This window comes from Lontra canadensis, unplaced genomic scaffold, assembly GCF_010015895.1.
Source record: "Lontra canadensis isolate GAN:19392208 unplaced genomic scaffold, GSC_riverotter_1.0 scaffold43, whole genome shotgun sequence".
NCBI classification, from domain to species: domain Eukaryota; kingdom Metazoa; phylum Chordata; class Mammalia; order Carnivora; family Mustelidae; genus Lontra; species Lontra canadensis.
In genome coordinates, this window is record NW_022631037.1 from 8,821,219 (window position 1) to 8,839,847 (window position 18,629).

Below are 18,629 nucleotides of genomic sequence, written 5' to 3' on the forward strand. Positions count from 1 at the left end.
CATCAGGAACTCTTATTTTATTATGAGAGGGGTTAGTGATGTGCAGTGAATGCTCTCTTTTTAAATAGTTGATCATTTAAAAGACACTGAAGATTTCATTCATATCCTTTAAAAATCCATGTTCCTAAAAAAAATAATAACTTGTGGGAGATTAATATGAGCTTTATTTTCATGTGGGCTATTTACGTTTTTCCTCCTCCCGAGAGAAAATTCAACATAAGATAATGTTCACTCATAAAGGTCCTAAAAGATTTCATCAAGAGAAAGTACTCAAGTCAGAGAGACGAAAACCATCACTTGGTTTTAAGTTTATGTGACATTTGCTGCAATCTTGATATTTTACAGCCTCTGACAAAGGCATGTTTATATTTTTGTAACGAAAGCTCCAGTCTTACAACCCCCTTTGGTCTCAAGTATTGTTAACTCTGTCGTAGGGTTATGGCTACTCATACCTCTCCTGTTTTGCATGGCAGGAGGTTCTTTTTGCTTTAATGAGTTTTCTTCTCTGTCTGACAACAATCAGAGAACAGATTCAGAACTTGGTGGGTTCCCTACCACGGCAATTCAACTCCTGCTTTTTTAAATCCATAGGGTCGTATCAGGAAGAAAAACATCTGTGGCTGGAGTTGGATAAAAATCCAGAAATTCCATGCGCAGGAGAAAAAAACAATGGAGATGTGGAGACCAAGTTCTCAGCCCCTGTGTTGATTTATTTATTTATAGATTATTCATTTATTTGAGAGAGAGAGAGAGAGAGAGCACACATAAGCATGAGCCAGGGGAGGAGCAGAGGGAGAGGGAGAAGCAGACTCCCCGCTGCACAGGGAGCTCCAAGGGGTGCTGAAGGACCCAGAGACCATGACCTGAGCCAAAGGCAGATGCTTACCCCACTGAGCCACCCAGGCGCCCAGCTCTGTGTTGGTCCAGAAATGGGATTCCTTTTAGAACCTTTCAGGTGTGGTTTTCCTCGCTATTGAACATCTTCAAGGCTTTGAAGAAAAGGACTGTTAATTTCACACGCGCCCTTGAGTCTCATGTCTAATACTGTTGCGGGAGGGTGGGTCTGCTTTCCCAAGGGCAACTGAAAGGTGGGAGCGTGCACACCCAGGGCTGAGGGCGTGGCCAGGAAAGTGTGTGTGAGAAACCCCAAGCTTGGGCTTGATTCACTTGAGCACGTGAAAGACCCCACAGGAGCCCCCTGGCAATGTGAGACAGCGTTGGCAGGCAGAAGAGAAGGAGCGAGGGCCACGGCTTGGGGACTGGAGACTCCCTCAGACTTACTCTCGACAGGAACCTCCAAATATCTGGGGTGGGTCTATCTGCCACCCTCACTATTTGTGGGTTTTCCTAATAACTAAATGAGACATAAGACTCTTTCTAATCCAGCCTGAAGAAAAAGTTGCGTCCTGGACCAGAACATGTTTTTTTTCAAGGGCAAACAAAAAAGCAAAACTTAATACTTTTAATTTTAATGCTAATCATTGGGGAGGCCATGTGAAAAAAAAAAATCTTGGCAAATAATTTAGAAACCTAATGCATTAGTTGCTAACTCCAAAATTATACAAGCTGAGAGAGGAGCAGACTGTTGTTCTAATTGAAGCCTTTCTTTAAACCTTAGAACCATTATGAAGCTAAAATCCTCTATATTGATCTACAACTGCTACCTGAAGGTACTGCATCTGGCTTAAGGAGAAGAGCAGAGTTTTATTGGTATAAAACACTGGAAAATGTTTCATGTCAAAGAAACACACACACACACACACACACACACACACACACATATGATAAGGCAGAGTTGAAAGTCCACTGGACAAAAAGCAGAAAATCCAGGGAAAGCATCTTCTACTGAGTTGTATAGGTTTGGATAATGTATTTCTCTTCTGTGTTTCAGCTGTTACAATGTGTTACTTGGTAACAACATAAAGTAGGTTGGGGATGCTAAGTTGTTACAGGTCATCAAGAGGACACAACTGTCAGCTGACTTGAGATATGCTCAGCTTGCAGCCACCTAAGACAAGCCTTGCGTCTAAGCTCTGTTACTCATTGAACTTGCTACCTATGGATCTGGATCTGGAATGCTCTGCCTCTTCAGTCTTCCCTTGCCCTCTGTGTACAGAGACCAGTTTGCAAACCAATAAGGGTACACAAATGATTAGGAAGGCTGGAGTCAAATTCTAACTCTCCCTCTGCTTCTGCCTATATTTGAACTGAGGCACATCATTTAATTAGGTCCTCATGTTCTCACCGGAAAATTATGGGGTGAGATCAGGTCTGAAATTTTATTAATGTGCACTTGAAATGGACCGTAAAACATCTACCATCAAATTTGTGACAAAAGCGCAAGAAAGCGTGGAGCTATTTACATGAACAAACAAATAAACCTATTCAGTTTTTCAGCAATCATTTAGAAGTTTTCTGCTACTTCTTCACTGCAAACAAGTCTTCCATTTGTAAGAGCTCAAGTTCAGGAGGTTAGATGTTTAAGAGAAATGGACTGGGATGAAAAGACGAAAAGTATAGCATGGCTTTCATGGACTTCCAAAATGATGCCCAAATCATTGGCCAACATGCTGTGAAGTTCGTGTGTATCATTTCCTAGTTACTGTCCATCTGCCAAAACTTAAATACCAAATAAGGTATAACATTTGATAGGAATAAAATGTCTGCTATCTCCTTTGAAAAAAATAAAATTCCCTCGTGTTGGTCACAAATTAGAGTGGATGAGAAGAAATCCTGTTTCAACCTGGGTGGCTCAATGGGTTAAGCCTCTGCCTCCGGCTCAGGTTATGACCTCAGGGTCCTGAGATCGAGCCCCGAGTTGGGCTCTCTGCTCAGCGGGGAGCCTGTTCCCCCACTCCCGCCTGCCTCTCTGCCTATTTGTGATCTCTGTCAAATAAATAAATAAAGTCTTTTTTTTTTTTTTAAAGAAAAACATAATGTGCATGGGTGGGAATGAACCTATTACCCAGTCTGATGTCAGAGAGGGAAATAAGCCGTTGTCCTGGTGATAGATGCCATTTCAACACTTTCACATTCTCTGTTCAGAGAAGTGAACTGCCTCCACTCAAATACATTAACATCTCCTCTTGACTGACTCATTTACAGAGATAAAGGTCTCATGCCCTTGTCTCGAATAACCCACATGAGCTCACTCTTGAAAAGTAGACAGTATATGACTGAGTGGTGCTGAAGAGAATCAAGCTTTTCTTTTCGCAATTACCTCTGGAGAGGTTCCATTGATCTACATTTGGCACTTTTCATGTGACCCAAATCCACACCCTAATCCCTAGAACCCGTAGATATGCCACCTTACATGGCAAAAGGGATTCTTCAGATGCCATTAAGTGAAGGGGTTTGAGATGGAGAGACTACACGGGGATCATCTAGGTGGGCCCAATGTGACCACAGGGGGCCTTATAAGGAAAACAGGGAATAAAGATGGAAACAAAAGTCAGAGTAAAGCCATTGCTGAAAAGGATCCAAGAGCCCAGGAATGTAAATGACCTCTCAAAACCGGGAAAGTCAAGGAATAGGAGTTTTCTCCTTGAACCTCTAGAAAGACCACAGTCTTGCAGACGCCTTGATAACAGCCCAGTCAGATTCATTTCAGACTTCTGACCTCCAGAGCCACAGGATAAAGAGTTTGTTCTAAGCCAGGAAATTTATAATTTACCACAGCAACAACAGGAAACTCATACACCACTTGATGGCCTCAACCTGCATGCCGGATAGTGGAGTCCTAGTCCCCCTTTTGAGGTCCCCAACTAACTCTTAAGGAATCCATGAAGGGATAACTCATCTGTGCTCCCAAACCATGTCATCACTAAGGTTTCCACCATTGCCCCCTTCTTCCTTCCACGTAGCTCTCTGTTCTGCCAGTGGGTGCCCTTGGCATCACTGGTCAGCACTCTCTTCAGTTTGGGGTACCACCAAGAGTTTGCTTCTGCTACCATCTCCATATTGGTTTTGGAAGGGCTGCCTCAGAGCCCAGGTCGGCATAGAAATTTTCCCACACTCTGTTACAATGTTCATCGGTAGTCATCTGAAGAGACAGCAGACAGGAAAAACATTCAGGGACTAACTTTCAAATGGTTGCTGGGTGTGCTTGCTCTCAGATAACAGAATGACATGCCAATCTTACTGGTTTCCCTCACAGTATGTTCCTGCCTTCCTCTAAGTCTTTCTCTCCACCTAGGTCATAGCCTCCGTCTTAGTGGCAGGATGGCACTTCCCATCACCATAGAGCACGTTCCCGAATGGACAGACTCCTTTGCCTCTCATCCTAGCTCTGAAAAGAAGTATTTCTTGATCAGCTCACTGTAAGGCTCACCTCCCAAGTTTTCATTTCTGCTCCAAGGTCCTCCTCTCTCCAGGAATCACTGAATGGATGATTTCTACTACCTTTGAGGGAACATTCCCCGCTTAATACTAGGGGCAGATTTATTTCCAAGAGGATAATGATTTTATAACATCCTATTACAATACTTGTAAAACAGATAAAGACACAGATACAACATCAGAGCCCCTTCTTTACACAGCTTCCAAACTAAAGAAAGAACAACTCCTTTAGTATTTAATATTTCTCAAAGTCTGAGAAATTTAGTAGTAAGTAGCATTTCACAAAGAACAACAACAGTGCGCTGAAGTTCTACAAGCCTAGCCCAGCCATGGTTTATTAAATACATCTATTTGTGACTATTTATGATTACAGTCTCTGTTTTATATTTGTAAAAGTAAATCATCCATTTGAAGGCATAACATTGAGATGTAGTTGACAAAAAAAAAAAATTGCCCATGTTGAAAATGCACAATCTGATAACTTTGACATATATATACACCCCATAAGCCAACAATACAATTAAGATACTGAATAGATCTTTTTTTTTTTAAGATTATTTATTTATTTATTTGTCAGAGAGAGAGGAGCGAGAGCGAGCACAGGCAGACAGAGTGGCAGGCAGAGGCAGAGGGAGAAGCAGGCTCCCCGCCGAGCAAGGAGCCCGATGTGGGACTAGATCCCAGGACGCTGGGATCATGATCTGAGCTGAAGGCAGCTGCCCAACCAACTGAGCCACCCAGGCGTCCCCTGAATAGATCTTTTAACTATAAAAGGTTTCCTTGTGGTCCTTTGTAACTTCTCCTTCTGTCTCCCTTGGACAATCACTCTGCTTTCTGAATTAGATATGGCAAGGAGACTAGTGAAATAGTGAGCCCACTGTGCCTGAACACAGGTACGTCGAGAGAGATGTATTTGCTTTGGCTCCTAATACAGATGTCCAGCCTCTGGGGAATGTGCCTTAATGGATGTCAAGCTTGTACAAATTTTACCAAAGAAGCTGCTCTTCTTTCTATAGGGTTGACCAAAAGAGGAAGTAGAAAGAGAATCCAGAGGATTTCAATATTGGCTTTTCCTGGGGAGAACTGTAATATCCTGCTTTCTATGGGAAACTGGAATTGGCCCCCTGGTGGGACTCAGCAGAGACTTTCTATTGTATGTGCAGCATACTTGCACTGAATTTGTAGGGGAGAGCTGTAGGGTAGGACAGAGCCAAAAGATGAAAGCAGATATTGGGTAGAGAGATTCTCTGTTGTTATCAAGATATGGGTATAAGCTCATTAAAATAGGAAAAAAAAAACTTGTTATGAATTAATATTTTCCAATTATTTTTTCATTTCTTTTGTTTGTTTTGTAGACTAAAAAACTAAACATTTCAATAAGAAGTGAAGACAGCAGTTTCCTACTTAGTACATGCTTTTTCTGAGTTATCTTCTGGGTTAACATGGAGGTTTTCTCAAGAAAACATACAGGTTAAGCCTAGCAATGACTCAAGAAAAAAATTTTTCTTCTTCTAAAAAATGAGAATATTGAAACTAAGCATTGAGGAACTGTTGTATTCTGTGCTGTCTTCCAAGTGCTGAGAACAGAATTGGCAGTTAGCAGGCTTTCAGGTTCTTTCATTAGAAATGCCTTTGATTATCCCTAATTCCCAGTGATCTTGTCTTCCTCTCAATTCAACAGCAGTTAAGTTCTAAACTGCATAAGATACCATTACATTCCACCCTGCCTTAGTTTAAGGACTTCTGCTTTACCTAAATGGACTTCTGCTTTACCTAAATGGACTTCTGCTTTACCTAAATACAAAATAACTTCCCCAAGATGATACTTTTCATTTTGCAGAGCATGAAGGGAGATGGTGTGGAATGTCCACTGAGTTTGAAATGCCTGGCTCTCATCTCTACACTACCAGTTAATAACCGTTACACCCTGGGCAAATAACTAGTCTGGGGCTCTGTTTCATCATCTGTAAAATGGAAGTAATAATATTTCTCTCATCTAGATAATGATAATTAAGATAATTCACATAAAGGATTTGGCAATGCATGACATATAGCAAAGAACTGATGCATGCCACTATTTTTACTTAAATACTATCATATGGATTGATTTTGTTTTTTTTTTTTCTGGAAGGACTTGGTGGCAGAGAATAGATTAAATATTCTGTGAGAGTGCAGAAGGTCAGTGCACAAGTTGAAAAGGGGAATATTAAGTAAGTATTATTTTACTGGCATTGGCTCTTAAGGCAAAATGTAGAAGAAAAAAATGGTCTGTAAGCATTTTTGAAAGAGAGGATTATGGATTTTTCAATTACAAAACTCCAGCCTCTTGCTACAGTGCTTCCCACATATAAGGTGTTTGCATAATGTATGCATACTTCATTAATAAATAAATGGGTCTTGGTATAAAAATCCAGGCACCCTGCTTCTGCTTCCAGAGAGAGCTCTCCTGCTGGCAGCAAACTCCACTCCCTAGTACGGAAGGGTCGGTCACTCTCCATGTTTCCAAATCCTGGCTAGGGTGGGATTTCTTCATTTTTAGAGAACTACTTTTTCTTTCTTTTTAAAAATCCCTTTCCAACTGTCGACTTTCAAGGCACAGAGACAAACACCCCCCATATATTTCCCAAAGGGGCTAATTCTCACTATCTTAGATTCTTTAAATGTTCTGAGGTCTCAGTGACTTCCCTGCTGAGAGCCTCGGAACTCCCCGCCTAAGAATCTTGGACTTTCTTCATCTGGGCCTAGATTTTTTCAGGTGCTGACCACTTGGGAGTCCTTGGCCACATCTCCCGGTTAAAGCAAGTCCTCCAGGTGGTTCTTCTTCCCAATCCCCAGGGGCATCAGGACTACGCAGCTCCCTAAACCGGCCCAACCCAGGATGCTTAGGCTGGTTGGCTCCGCACCCCTCCTCCCCCGCTCCCCGCCACCTCCACCCCCGCCACTCTGCAAAAAGATCCGCCAGACTCCTTGGGCATTTGGAGTCCGTTCAGGAAGCCTGGGAGCGCCGCAGTGTTACTACTCCTTGGGCTCCAACCCTGCCCCACCAGACGCCACACAGCCTGGAAGCCTCACTAATTTGTGTGCGGATGTACGGTACCCTCCCTCACTTCTTCTCCCTTTCCACTTATCCACCCTTGCTGCGGTTATTAGCCCGAGACTCGCACTGAAATGGATTCTAAACACCAGAAATAAAAAAAAGTGTAAAAAAAATCCCCCGCTGGTTACGTGTATATTTGTGTTTGTTGTGTGTGTCCATCCGCGCTTGTGCAAAATCTCCAAACGTCACAGTTTGCAATCCGGACAAGCGCGCCGAGAAATCCGAGATCTTTCCAGGGATTTCCCCCTCCCTTGCCCTTCTCTTCTTCAGCACTCCCAAAGAGGTAGGTCTGGGGCTTTCTCAAAACGCTGCTGCGGCGACCGAGGCAATGCAAATATGCTACGATCTGTCTCTTCTCTCGCTCCCAGCCCTCTTCTCGGGCGAACAGTCCCGAGCGCAGGATTTCCTCCCAATTCCCCCCGCATCTGCATTCCGAGCCGCTGCCCGGGTGCTCGTCCTTCCCCGGGTCGCGGCGAGCCCTTCTGCGCACCCGCGGCCTCGGGCCTGGGCCTGGGCCACCGCCACGGCGGTGGGTGGTGCTCACACCGCCCCCACCTTCCCCCGGGGCCTCGGAGAGCCGCGCGCTGGGCGTGTGCGCGCGCGCGCGCGGGTTTGGTGGGGGAATCTCCTTCGGTGGAAGCTGCTGAGTGTCGCTGGCGGAGAGTATTCTGGAGCCCCGCAAAAGCCTCCAAAGCACTTGAGCTTCCCGAAAGAAAACCAGAATAAAAGACCGAAACGAAGGGAAGCCCGCTCCGGTGAAGCCCGGGTTTCCCGTAGTCTCGGATCCGCCCGGAGCCGAGCAGAGGCGCAGTTGGCAGCGGCCACTGCTCGCGCCCGGACTTGGAAAGACGGTTTTTTCCCCCTTCGGGGAGGAGGGAGGTGAGGGACTCGCGGGCGAGAGTTGCACCTGGTCTAGGAACGTGCAGAGAGAACTCTGGGGTAAGTAGTGTTCTGGCACTGGAGCTGAAAGGGGGAAGGAGGGGGGGGGGCAGGAGAGGGACGAGAGGGAGAGGGCAGGGAATGAATTATGCAAAAAAAAAAAAAAAAATCCCCACTATTCTGCAGCAGAGGGAGAGCGCATCACAGCGCCCCAGCTGAGTCCCGCCCGGGTCTCCCGCGCCCGAGCGGCTGGCGCGAAGTTCTTTCCAGTCTTTCCAAGGAGATGAGAAACTCCCCAATCCTGGAGGGCCACCGAGCGGCGGGGGCCCAGGCGTCTCCGCGCTGGTCCGCAGCTCCGAAGCCCAGCCCTTACCTCCTCCTTCTGGCCGCGCTGAGCCTCGGCTCCCCAGCCCGACCTCCTGCCTCCGCCCCCCCGGGCTGCGGGGCTGCCGCGGAAGCTGGCGGCAGCGGGGACGCTCACCTGGCCGGGCCGCCCCCTCCTTCCCCTCCACCCGCCCCCACCTGCCCTCCTCCTCCCCTCCGAATCCGGCAGCGCCGGGCTCCGTAGGCGAGGAAATAACGACCCCTGCAGTTGCATTGCGGAAAATCGCGGCGGCGGCGGCGGCGGCTCTAGTTGCGGGAGATGGAAGCGAGGCAACTGGGGGTTCCGGGGAGCCCAGGAAAATAGCAGAGGAACGGGAAGCGCGCGCACGACGTGGGGAGCCGGTGGGCCCCTGACGCGCCCGGGTCCCAGGCTCCCCGCCTTCTGCACTCTGCGCCCTGGACGCGCCGCCCCAGCCGGGTTCAGAGGCGGCGGGCTGAGCGCGGACTTGGGGAGCAGGGAGGGTCCGCGGAGGCTGCCGGCGGTTTCGGGCAATAATTCCTGCCTCTCTTTCTGTCTCCCCTGTCTGCGGTGTCGTCTCCTACCCCCGCCCCCCGGAAGCAGGAGGAGAGCGGCCCCGGAGCGCGGCAGCCAGCCTCTGACCATGCCCCGGTGAGGGGTGCGGACTTCGAGGGCAACTTGTCGCGGACTACCTGGGCTTAGCCAGCGAGCTTCGAGCGCCGGGGGCCCGGAACTGTGCGGCGCGGCCCGGCGGGGGGCTATCGTCTATGTCTTCTTGGGGCGCCAGGCGGATCGGGGTCTCGTTTTTGCAGGAAGAGCCCGGCGCTGGTGGCTTCAGGTGGCTGCCGCCGCCGTTGCTAGTGCTGTTTCCGCCTCTCGTGCGAGGAGCAGAGACCGGCGATCGGGGAGACCTCCGGGGCAGCGAGACGTCGGACATGTGTCAGCACATCTGGGGCGCACATCCGTCGAGCCCGAGGGGAGATTTGCCGGAACAATTCAAACTGCGATATTGATCTTGGGGGTGACTGTCCCTGGCCGGCTGTCGGGTGGGAGTGCGAGTGTGCGCTCGCTCGCAAGTGTGTGCGTGTTTGTATGTGTGTGTGCCGTGTCGGGCTCCCCCCTTCCCCCCCTGTTTTCCCGTCGAGTGATGCACTTGGAATGAGAATCAGAGGATGGAAATAGTCTGGGAGGTGCTTTTTCTTCTTCAAGCCAATTTCATCGTCTGCATATCAGGTATGGGACGCGCTGGAGTCACTGGCGGGGTTCGGTTACGTTGTGCTGTTTGGAATGTATGGGGTTTTATTGTGTATAGACTGTCAAGTAGCCTCGCGGGGTAGGAGGGGAAGGGGGTGGTGGCAGAGACCCTTGCAGCTAGCTCTTTGGGTTTGCTGCCTTCGGAATTAAAAAACCTTCTAAGCCCAAGGGTGTGTGTGTGTGTGTGTGTGTGTGTACGCCCGCGCGCCCGCGAGCGCGTGTGTGAGCGCGCCCGCGCGCCTGTGTCTGTGTGTCTGTTTGTGTGTGGTGTGGTTAGTATCTGTGTGGAGTCCTGGAACATAGAAGCATTGAGGGATAAGAAAGAAAAGGCAGATAGATGAGTGTTGATTTTCAACTGCTTTCCTGGTTGAGAACTCTGGCCCCGAAATCTGAGCCTTGGCAACCCCCACCCCCACCCCCTGTTTTTCAAAGTTCCCAAACTCGGTGATTCCTGGCTGGCAAAATGGACGCAGAGCCCTGCCCTGGTATCTAGGCACTTTCGAGAGACTGCGGGAGGATGCGGGACTATAGACTGCCACCAGCAGGGACCAGAGGGATGTGGAGGTTCTCCATGCCTTCCCCAAGCACATCAGGACTGGCCATGATGGTCTGAAACATGCTAGCACGCCCAGCTCCACAAGTAAAGGCAAAATCTGCCTGCAACAATACAGTATCATAAATACCACTCTGGACTGTAGCCTGTAGGATTCCCGGTGGCCAGGATGTGCTAGCCCAGACTCACTGACCTCCGGCTAGTCCCACCAGTCTGTGGTTTCAGGAGTGATGAGGTGAATGAGGTAGGGCTTGTGCCTGCCTACGCCTGTGTGTCTGTGTGTTGGAGGGGATTCTGATTTCCAAGCAGTGTCTTTGTTGGTGCAGGGAGTTGGTGGTGTGGAGGGGAGCCCTGAGAAAAAGCCCCAGGATCAGCAGTATTTCCCAGTTCAGTTCAGTGCCTCCTCCCACTGACAGTGTCGCCTGGATTTCACCTCCCACCTGTCATTAAAGCGGCTAGGGTAGGACCCATTTGCAGGGCACCCCTGTGCCTGCATTCCCCCTGCATAAGTGGGGACTCAGCCAACTTCCCATAAAGTCACCAGAAGAGGAGGGCAGGAACGTTGCCCCTGTGAGCAACCCTGTAGCAGGATTGAGGTGGAGGGCCCTGTTTCCTGCCTCTTCCTTCAGCCCAGCCAGTCCCTACCTCCTAACCCAGACCTGGTTTTGAGTGTTAAAAATCCTTGTCTGTGCTTACCCTGGACCTAGTTCCAAACACCACTGTTCAGTTTCAACTTTCTCCTCTTAGGGCAGGAATAGGGAATCTTCTATTCAAAATCATTCTCTTTGGGCACCCAACTAAAAATTTTGCCTCTGTAATACTTTCGGAAGACAATAAAAAGTGCCTGTGACCACCCCAAATCCTCTAGTGGGACCTGTTTTACCCCATCCTACATCAAAGAGGAAAAATTCCCAGGTGACTTATAAGGGTTCGTACCAGACATATAACCAGGCCTGGGTAGCATCTTACAAGAGCACAGTTTAAATGTTTCTTTTCCACAACTCTTTCAAACTGGTCTCTCTTGTTCTGTAATATTTCACTAGCTAGAAAATAGCCTTCCCCTGCCTCTCTCCACCATCGTAAGTAATTCATAAAGCAGCCAAGCCAGCTGAGTCCATTTAGGGTTAACAAAAGGTTAAAATTCACTGAAGCTCTGGATCCCCCAAACTCCCTTCTCCCCAGCCCCTACCCTGCACTTGGCCAGGCCATCACAGGGGAACCCTCAGAGACTGGGTCCGTTCTGAGCCTCCAAAAGATAACTTAGTGGACACCTTATCACAGCTCTACTTGATTTGGTGTCTCTGTAACTAACTTCTATAAATACAAGTATTAGGAGGGGGTTATTTCCAACCCAGAAGAGGTGAAGTATGTGGCCTTTCACATGTATTTACTAAATAGTCTTCATTGCTATGTAATAAGGGGGTAAAGGTGTAAGCAAAATTGCTAGCTATTAGCCAAACACAGAAAACTATGTTAGCGTTCAAAATGCCTAGTTAAGCTCTGCATTAATTTATTAATTAATTATGCTTTGTGAAGACATTTAGGCAGAATTGTGACATTATGTACTCTTCATTTACACATCCATGAACTTAATTTTCAAAGGCTATTCTTTCTCCACAGCCAAGGTGGTCTCCCTCCCCAAACAACTACCCATTCGGTGATTTATTTCCATGTACTAATTCTGATTAATAATATAATTATGATTCACAGTTGCCATGATTTGGGGACTTTTTTTTTTCTTTCCCTCCCCTCTAGCAGCCTTAAGAGGTATAGTTATGCAGGGCACTAAGGTTGAATAATTGTGGCTCAGGGAGAGTTTAGTGGGTCTTTCATTTCTGTTTCCATGATTTGCAGTTTTAATTTACTCAACGACTGAGCTTTACCAAAAGGAACATAACCCTGTGATCATAGACTCTACTAAATCTTAAATTAAAAAAAAATTAAAAAAAACAAAGCACCTCTCTCCCATCTTGGGGTAAATTATCCTACCCAGTAAATGGGTACTAATTCTTCCTGAGTTACCAAGCCTCAGTGATTGATGCATGGGTAGGGTTGACTTCATTATTAGAAAAGGTCAGCAAAGCAGTCTGCAGTGTAAACATTATGCAGAAGGAAAATTTTGGTGGTAGATCTGGCCTCTAGTGACTGAATTTCACTTGGTAGCCTTGGCTTTCAGAAACACTCTGGTGCTTTGTTGCTCTGTGTTTTGTTAAGCAAAGATTCCCACACTTAGCTCTCCCCATTCTGCCAATTAAGTGTCCCCCGAAGCATTTTCTCTCAGGGTCTGTGTGCATATATTTCTTAAAATACAGAGCCCTGGGCTTGGTATGTTTGATGGCTCTGCGCTCCTCATTTGGTCGTGATGAAGCTGTCAGCAAATGGGACTTGGGCGGGGGGGTGGGTTGGTTCTCCTTGATCCGCCTTAGCCAGCTGCTGAGGCTGGAGCGTGCGTGCCTTCCATTTGCACGATCATATCCATGTTGGCTACTGGAGGCCAGCACAGCTAGGTTTAAGAGGGAATGTCATGATCTGGGAGGTCTTCTGTTCCCCGTCAGACTCAGATATCATTTTGCCAAAAGTGTAAGGCAGTCAAGATCTGTGAAGAAGAGAGAAGGAGACAGAGAGAGAGAGGGAAAGAGAGAGAGGAGAATGAGGATGATTTTTTCCTGTGCTAGCTAGAGCACCATTCCATTCTTACAAAAGCAGCTCGGATCAGTGAGAATGAATGCTTAGCAGCACCGGGAGAGAATTTCCTGGCCCAGAGACAGCTGTTTGATTTCGTTTCCACAACACATCCTACTTGCCTCTATGTAACTTTACATCTTTGTCAGTTTATTCATCATAATAACGGCAATAGCAATTAAAATGATGTGGTGCTTTCATCAATATTACATAACATGGCACATATTTTCATTCATCTCTTCTTAGAGTTTGTAGGGTAATTTTATAGACGAGGCCACCAAAGCCTACAGCGGTTCCGCGGGCAGGATTCGCATCCAGGTCTGAGTCAGAATTCAGGATGGCACTTATTTTTCTGGCTCAGGATTTCTTTAAATATTTTATTCGGTATATATATATTTTTTATTGAGATGTCTCTGAGTTGAAAGAATGAATTACGTTAAATGGATGCGTGTCTTAGTTTGGAAGTGGAAGCTCGGGGTGATTGCTGTTCTGTCCTGGACATAAGGTAGCATTTGAGTTGTATATGACTGTCAGGCAAACGGATGAGACTGTTACCTGGGTTTACTGCAAGCCCCTTGGGATCAGCCATCCCTATAAGCAAGGAATATTTCCTATACTCTTTTCCTAATTGGGAAATTGGAAAATAAAATGGTTTCCCTTCAGTGTCTCTACATTTAGAGAGGGGATAATTGTCCATACCCCACACCTTTGCGACATGGATTAAATGAGATAATGCGTCCAGTGATGTTTTTCACTTGGCCCAATATCTGAGGCAGAGAAAGCTTGCAGTAATATAATTTTTTTCCTACAAATCAGGCACTGCGCAGGTTTTTTGAGGCTGTGACAGAACAGAGCCTTTACCTTCCTCACTTTATAGTGTTTAAAAGCAAAAAGAAAATCATGAGCAAGCGCATTTTTTAACATTGAGCATTTTCCTCCTACTTTTAAGGACAGCTTCGCCTAACGACTTTGAACAATCTCTTAATTTTCTTTCTCATATAAATGAAACTGGTAGCATTGGGCTTTGGTGCCTATTATGAGTAAAACTCACTTTATCTCTGTGAGCCCCGTACTGAGGTGAGGCTTGGAACGTTTAATACATCACCTGGGAACGACGTCGTACTTAATACCCAGGGGAGCAACAGAATTTTCCTCCTTCTGCTTGTAAATTATCACTCTGTATAAACCCAGCTTACAAGTGCCAAGATGGCAAACTATATAAGCTATCAATATGACTTGAAAGAGAACATTCCATTAAATACGAAAAGAGCCCCCATCCCCACAAAGCCCCCCCATCTGATGATCTCATTGGTTTCTCTTTCTTTCTTTCTTTCTTTCTTTCTTTCTTTCTTTCTTTCTTTCTTTCTTTCTTTCTTTCTTTTTTTAAGATTTTTAATTTATTTGACAGGCAGAGATCACAAGTATGCAGAGAGGCAGGCGGGGTGGGGGGTGGGGCGGGGAAGCAGGCTCCCTGCTGAACAGAGAGCCCAACGCTGGGCTCTATCCCAGGACCCTGAGATGGTGACCTGAGCCAAAGGCAGAGGCTTAACCCGCTGAGCCACCCAGGTGGCTCTCATTGGTTTGTTTAAATCCAGTTTGCTGTGTGATGTCATAGAGCCCAGTCACTAATAGATCCCATCATCAGAGATGGGACTTTCTTGTCCCAGAGACAAGAGTCTTTCCGAGTAATAAAAAGCCCCCGGGGGAAAGGAGAGATGTCAAGGTGGAGAATCATTTTCTTGGATGGGGAGGAGAGGAGGTTGGATGGCCATCCTAGGCCATCAGTACCTAATACCTCAGCCTTTGATTATTGATTAATTGATTGATTATTGATTAAGCATTGATGATTAAGCATTACATCTTTGCACCTGGGGTTTAGGTCAGGAAAAGATCCAGGCATCATAAATACCTATGGTGGTGGGGGGCCTGGATGGCTCAGTGGGTTAAGCCTCTGCCTTCACCTCAGGTCATGATCTTGGGGTCCTGAGATTGAGCCCTGCTTCAGGCTCTCTGCTTAGTGGGGAGCCTGCTTCCCCACCTCTCTCTCTGCCTGCCTGCCTACTTGTGATCTCTGTCTGTAAAATAAATAAATGAAATCTTAAAAAAAAAAAATCTATGGTGGCAAGCCTTCATAGAAAGAGTATGGAACTTGGAAGACCCACCCTGCAGTCATACTCTTCCTTAATTACCTCTTTGGGGGATTCTTTCAGACGCTTTGAGTCTCGGTTTCCTCCTCTGTAAAATAAAAATGATCACTTCTTTGCCCAGTCCAAAGGATTGTTGAGGGAACAACAGAGGGAGATCCTGAATGTTCTTTGGGTTGCACAAATGTAATGCATTTGTGTCTTTACTGTACTGTGGAATGATCTGCACTTAAGGTAGAGATATAAAAGCAAAGTTGCGATACATACACATAATGTAGAGTGCTATAAAATCAGGTGAATAATGAGTGCTTAATCGTTAAGATAGGAGAGCAAAGTTGTGATGCACAAAGTTGTCGTGATATGAAATAATAAGACTAGCTAGTCTTATTATTTCATAAAGGACATATATGCCACAGAAGAGAGAAGTCCAGACATGAAGGGAAAGGAGGATATTGGATAGATGTTGGAGGTTTGGAAGGAAGAGATGGAGGGACTCCTTCATCCAAAGCAGAGGAATAGGAATAAGTGATGTACAGGGAAGACAGTCCCAATTAGAATAAAAGTTCCCTTTAGGATGCTAGAAAGTTGGGATGAGCCCATGTTGGGAGCTATTGAATTGAGGAAAACATATGGAGTGTCTTCAGATATTTAATTTCTTGGTGATTTTTATTTTTTATTTTTTTTTTTAATTTTTAAAGAGATTTTATTTATTTATTTGACAGAGAGAACACAAGTGGGCAGAGAGGCAGGCAGAGCGGGGTGGGTAGCAGGCTCCCCGCTGAGCAGAGAGCCCGATGCGGGACTCAATCCCAGGACCCTGGGATCATGACCTGAGCCGAAGGCAGAGGCTTAATCCCTGAGCCACCCAGGCGCCCCGGTGATTTTTATTTTTTTAATTATGGATCTTTGCCTGCATTCAGTGGACTGAACTTGGTTAAAATTTGTTTGAAATCTCACCATTTCTTTGGGTTTTAAATTCTTGTTGCAAGTTTCTAACTACTGCTGTACTTTGCATAGTTTGGGATTGGAGATGGTTGAGTCTGGCAGACACTTCAGCTTTCTCTTCTGTAAAATGGACATGATACTTACTTCCCAAGGATTTTGATCCTACAGGATAATTGTAAGGAGCAGAACAATATTTGTAAAATGCTAACAGGGTGTCTGGAATACATTTACCATGGACCAGATTACCCATACCATAGGAGAGTAAGCATGGACTTTGGAACCGAGACAGACCTGTACATAATATTCCTTCCTTTGGTATTTTCTCCCGCTATGTGGTCTTAGAGAAGTTGTTTAACTTCTCCGAGCCTCTGTAAAATCTGTAAAAATGAGGAGTGAAAAAAAAAAAAACAAGATCCTGCCATGGCTCTTGACGTGTAGTAGTGACTCAGTGAATGACAGCTACCACATAAAATCATCACCATCATTGTCATCGACAACTATTCTTGTTATTGACACTTTGGACCTGTTCTTATAAATTCCAGTGAATCATTCAGTCATTTCTTCATTGTTCAACAAAATAGCATTGTCGGCTAACTATGTGCCAGGGATAAGAATCACAAAAATGAACAACCTCTGATCCTCGATATTTCCAAGACAGGAGATAGAAGTGTGCACAAAGTGTTACAGGAGTGTGAAGAAGGAACATGTTGGTGGATACAAGTGGGGAAGGGAGAGGCGCCTGGGTGGCTTAGTGGGTTAAGCCTCTGCCTTCAGATCTTCAGGTCACCAATCCAGTCCCACATCTGGCTCCTTGCCCAGCGGGGAACCTGTTTCTCCCTCTACCTGCCATTCCCCCTACTGTGTTCTTGCTCTTTCTCTGACAAATAAATAAATTCTTGAAAAAAAAAAAAAAAAGTGGGGATGGTAAAGGTTCCATAGAGGAACATTTGAACGAGGTTGCAAGAATACCTGAGATTTCAAAAGAACAGGAAAAAGAAAAAAAAAAAAAGACATATCATGAGGCAAAAATAGGTTGATAGGAAGGAATGAGAAAAAACAGGGATTAGAAGTGCGGTGAGCTGGGCATAGGCAGTGGGTGCGCTGCAATAAAGGACTGTAGATAGGACTAGAAGAATAACCTGGGACCAGTGGGCAGGGGCGAATTAGCCAAGTTAAGAAGTTCAGACTTTTTCTTTTAGTTATGAGGAGTTAAGATGGAGGTAAGGAAAATGACATTAAAAAAAAAAAAAGGTTTATGTGCAATTCTTTTTAAACTTTGATTCCAATAATAACTCAGAAACCCAATTCCTTGTCTTCTTGTCAGTCTTTATTCTTGCTCACAACACCCATTTTAAAAAGAATGGTGTAATAGATCAATTAAGCCATTATGGAACATTCTGAGGGACAGTTGTCCTATCTGTTATGGACCTGATTTACCCTCATCTTTGAGATTTTCATGTGAAGCAAATGCCTCCAATTTTGCACTTGAATAACAATGGTAACATTAATAGTAACGTCTTTAATGTTACAAGAAGGCTAAGGGAAGTGAAGCAGTCCACGCATGCTTTTGTGCCGTGTGCGCCTAGTAGATGCACTAGGTGACATAGGACAGATGCTTGAAGCCTCGCAAAGCACTTTGTATCAGTTTTGCTTATTGTGCTCTGCACTTGTCTTTCTGATAGACGCCGCTCGCTTGGGAGCGTATACTCATGGCCCACTAAATTATATACCCATTTTACCCTCTCAAAGGTCCAGTTACCAGAGATCAAGTGTAGAGACCTAAAATGAAATGTCTTCCCTTGTCCTCTTAATCATTCAGCATTTACGGAGGGGACACTATACATAAGGCACTGGACATAAAACAGGAGTCCGACTCGGATCTTTCCCTTCCAGGAATTCACAATCTAGTAAGAGATCAATTTAAAAAAAATATTTGTAGCGACAGCAGAATCCGATAAGTATGGAGAAGGGACATCTGACTCATTCTGGAGGTGGGAGGGTGGAAGGAAAGTAGTGTTAAAGGATGCTTGGGCTGAGTCGTGGAGAGATGGAGGATTTTTGCCGATTTGCTGATTGACTGGGAGGAGGGTGATGGGGGAGGGGTGATCACAGGAAAGAACATTTGCAAAGACAGGACCATGAGAGGAGACCCAGGATGAATTTGGGGGACTGTCCAGAGGTCAACAAGGCAACCACTAGAGAGTGGGGTATAATAGATGAGGCTGAAATCTAGGAGGTTGAGGAGAGAGGACTGTGGTAACAGTAACACCTTACATTTAAAAACTGTCAACAGAAACCACCCTTGCACCTCCCTGGGCAGGGAAGGCATCCTTTAAGGCCCCAAGAAGTAGCTCTAGCTTACGTCTTTCTCTTCCCTGGGAGCTGATGAGCTTA

General features: G+C 45.9%; 1 protein-coding gene across 1 annotated transcript in view; it reads left to right on the forward strand.

The window, feature by feature from the left end:
* The first annotated feature begins 9,572 nt into the window (after positions 1-9,572).
* The window catches only part of CA10 (carbonic anhydrase 10), a 491,091-nt gene continuing 482,034 nt past the window's right edge, over positions 9,573-18,629 (forward strand). The window contains exon 1 of the mRNA XM_032872027.1: positions 9,573-9,890. Within this exon, the coding sequence (XP_032727918.1) occupies positions 9,830-9,890 (61 nt within the window). The 5' untranslated portion in view covers positions 9,573-9,829. The remainder of the gene's footprint in view (positions 9,891-18,629) is intronic.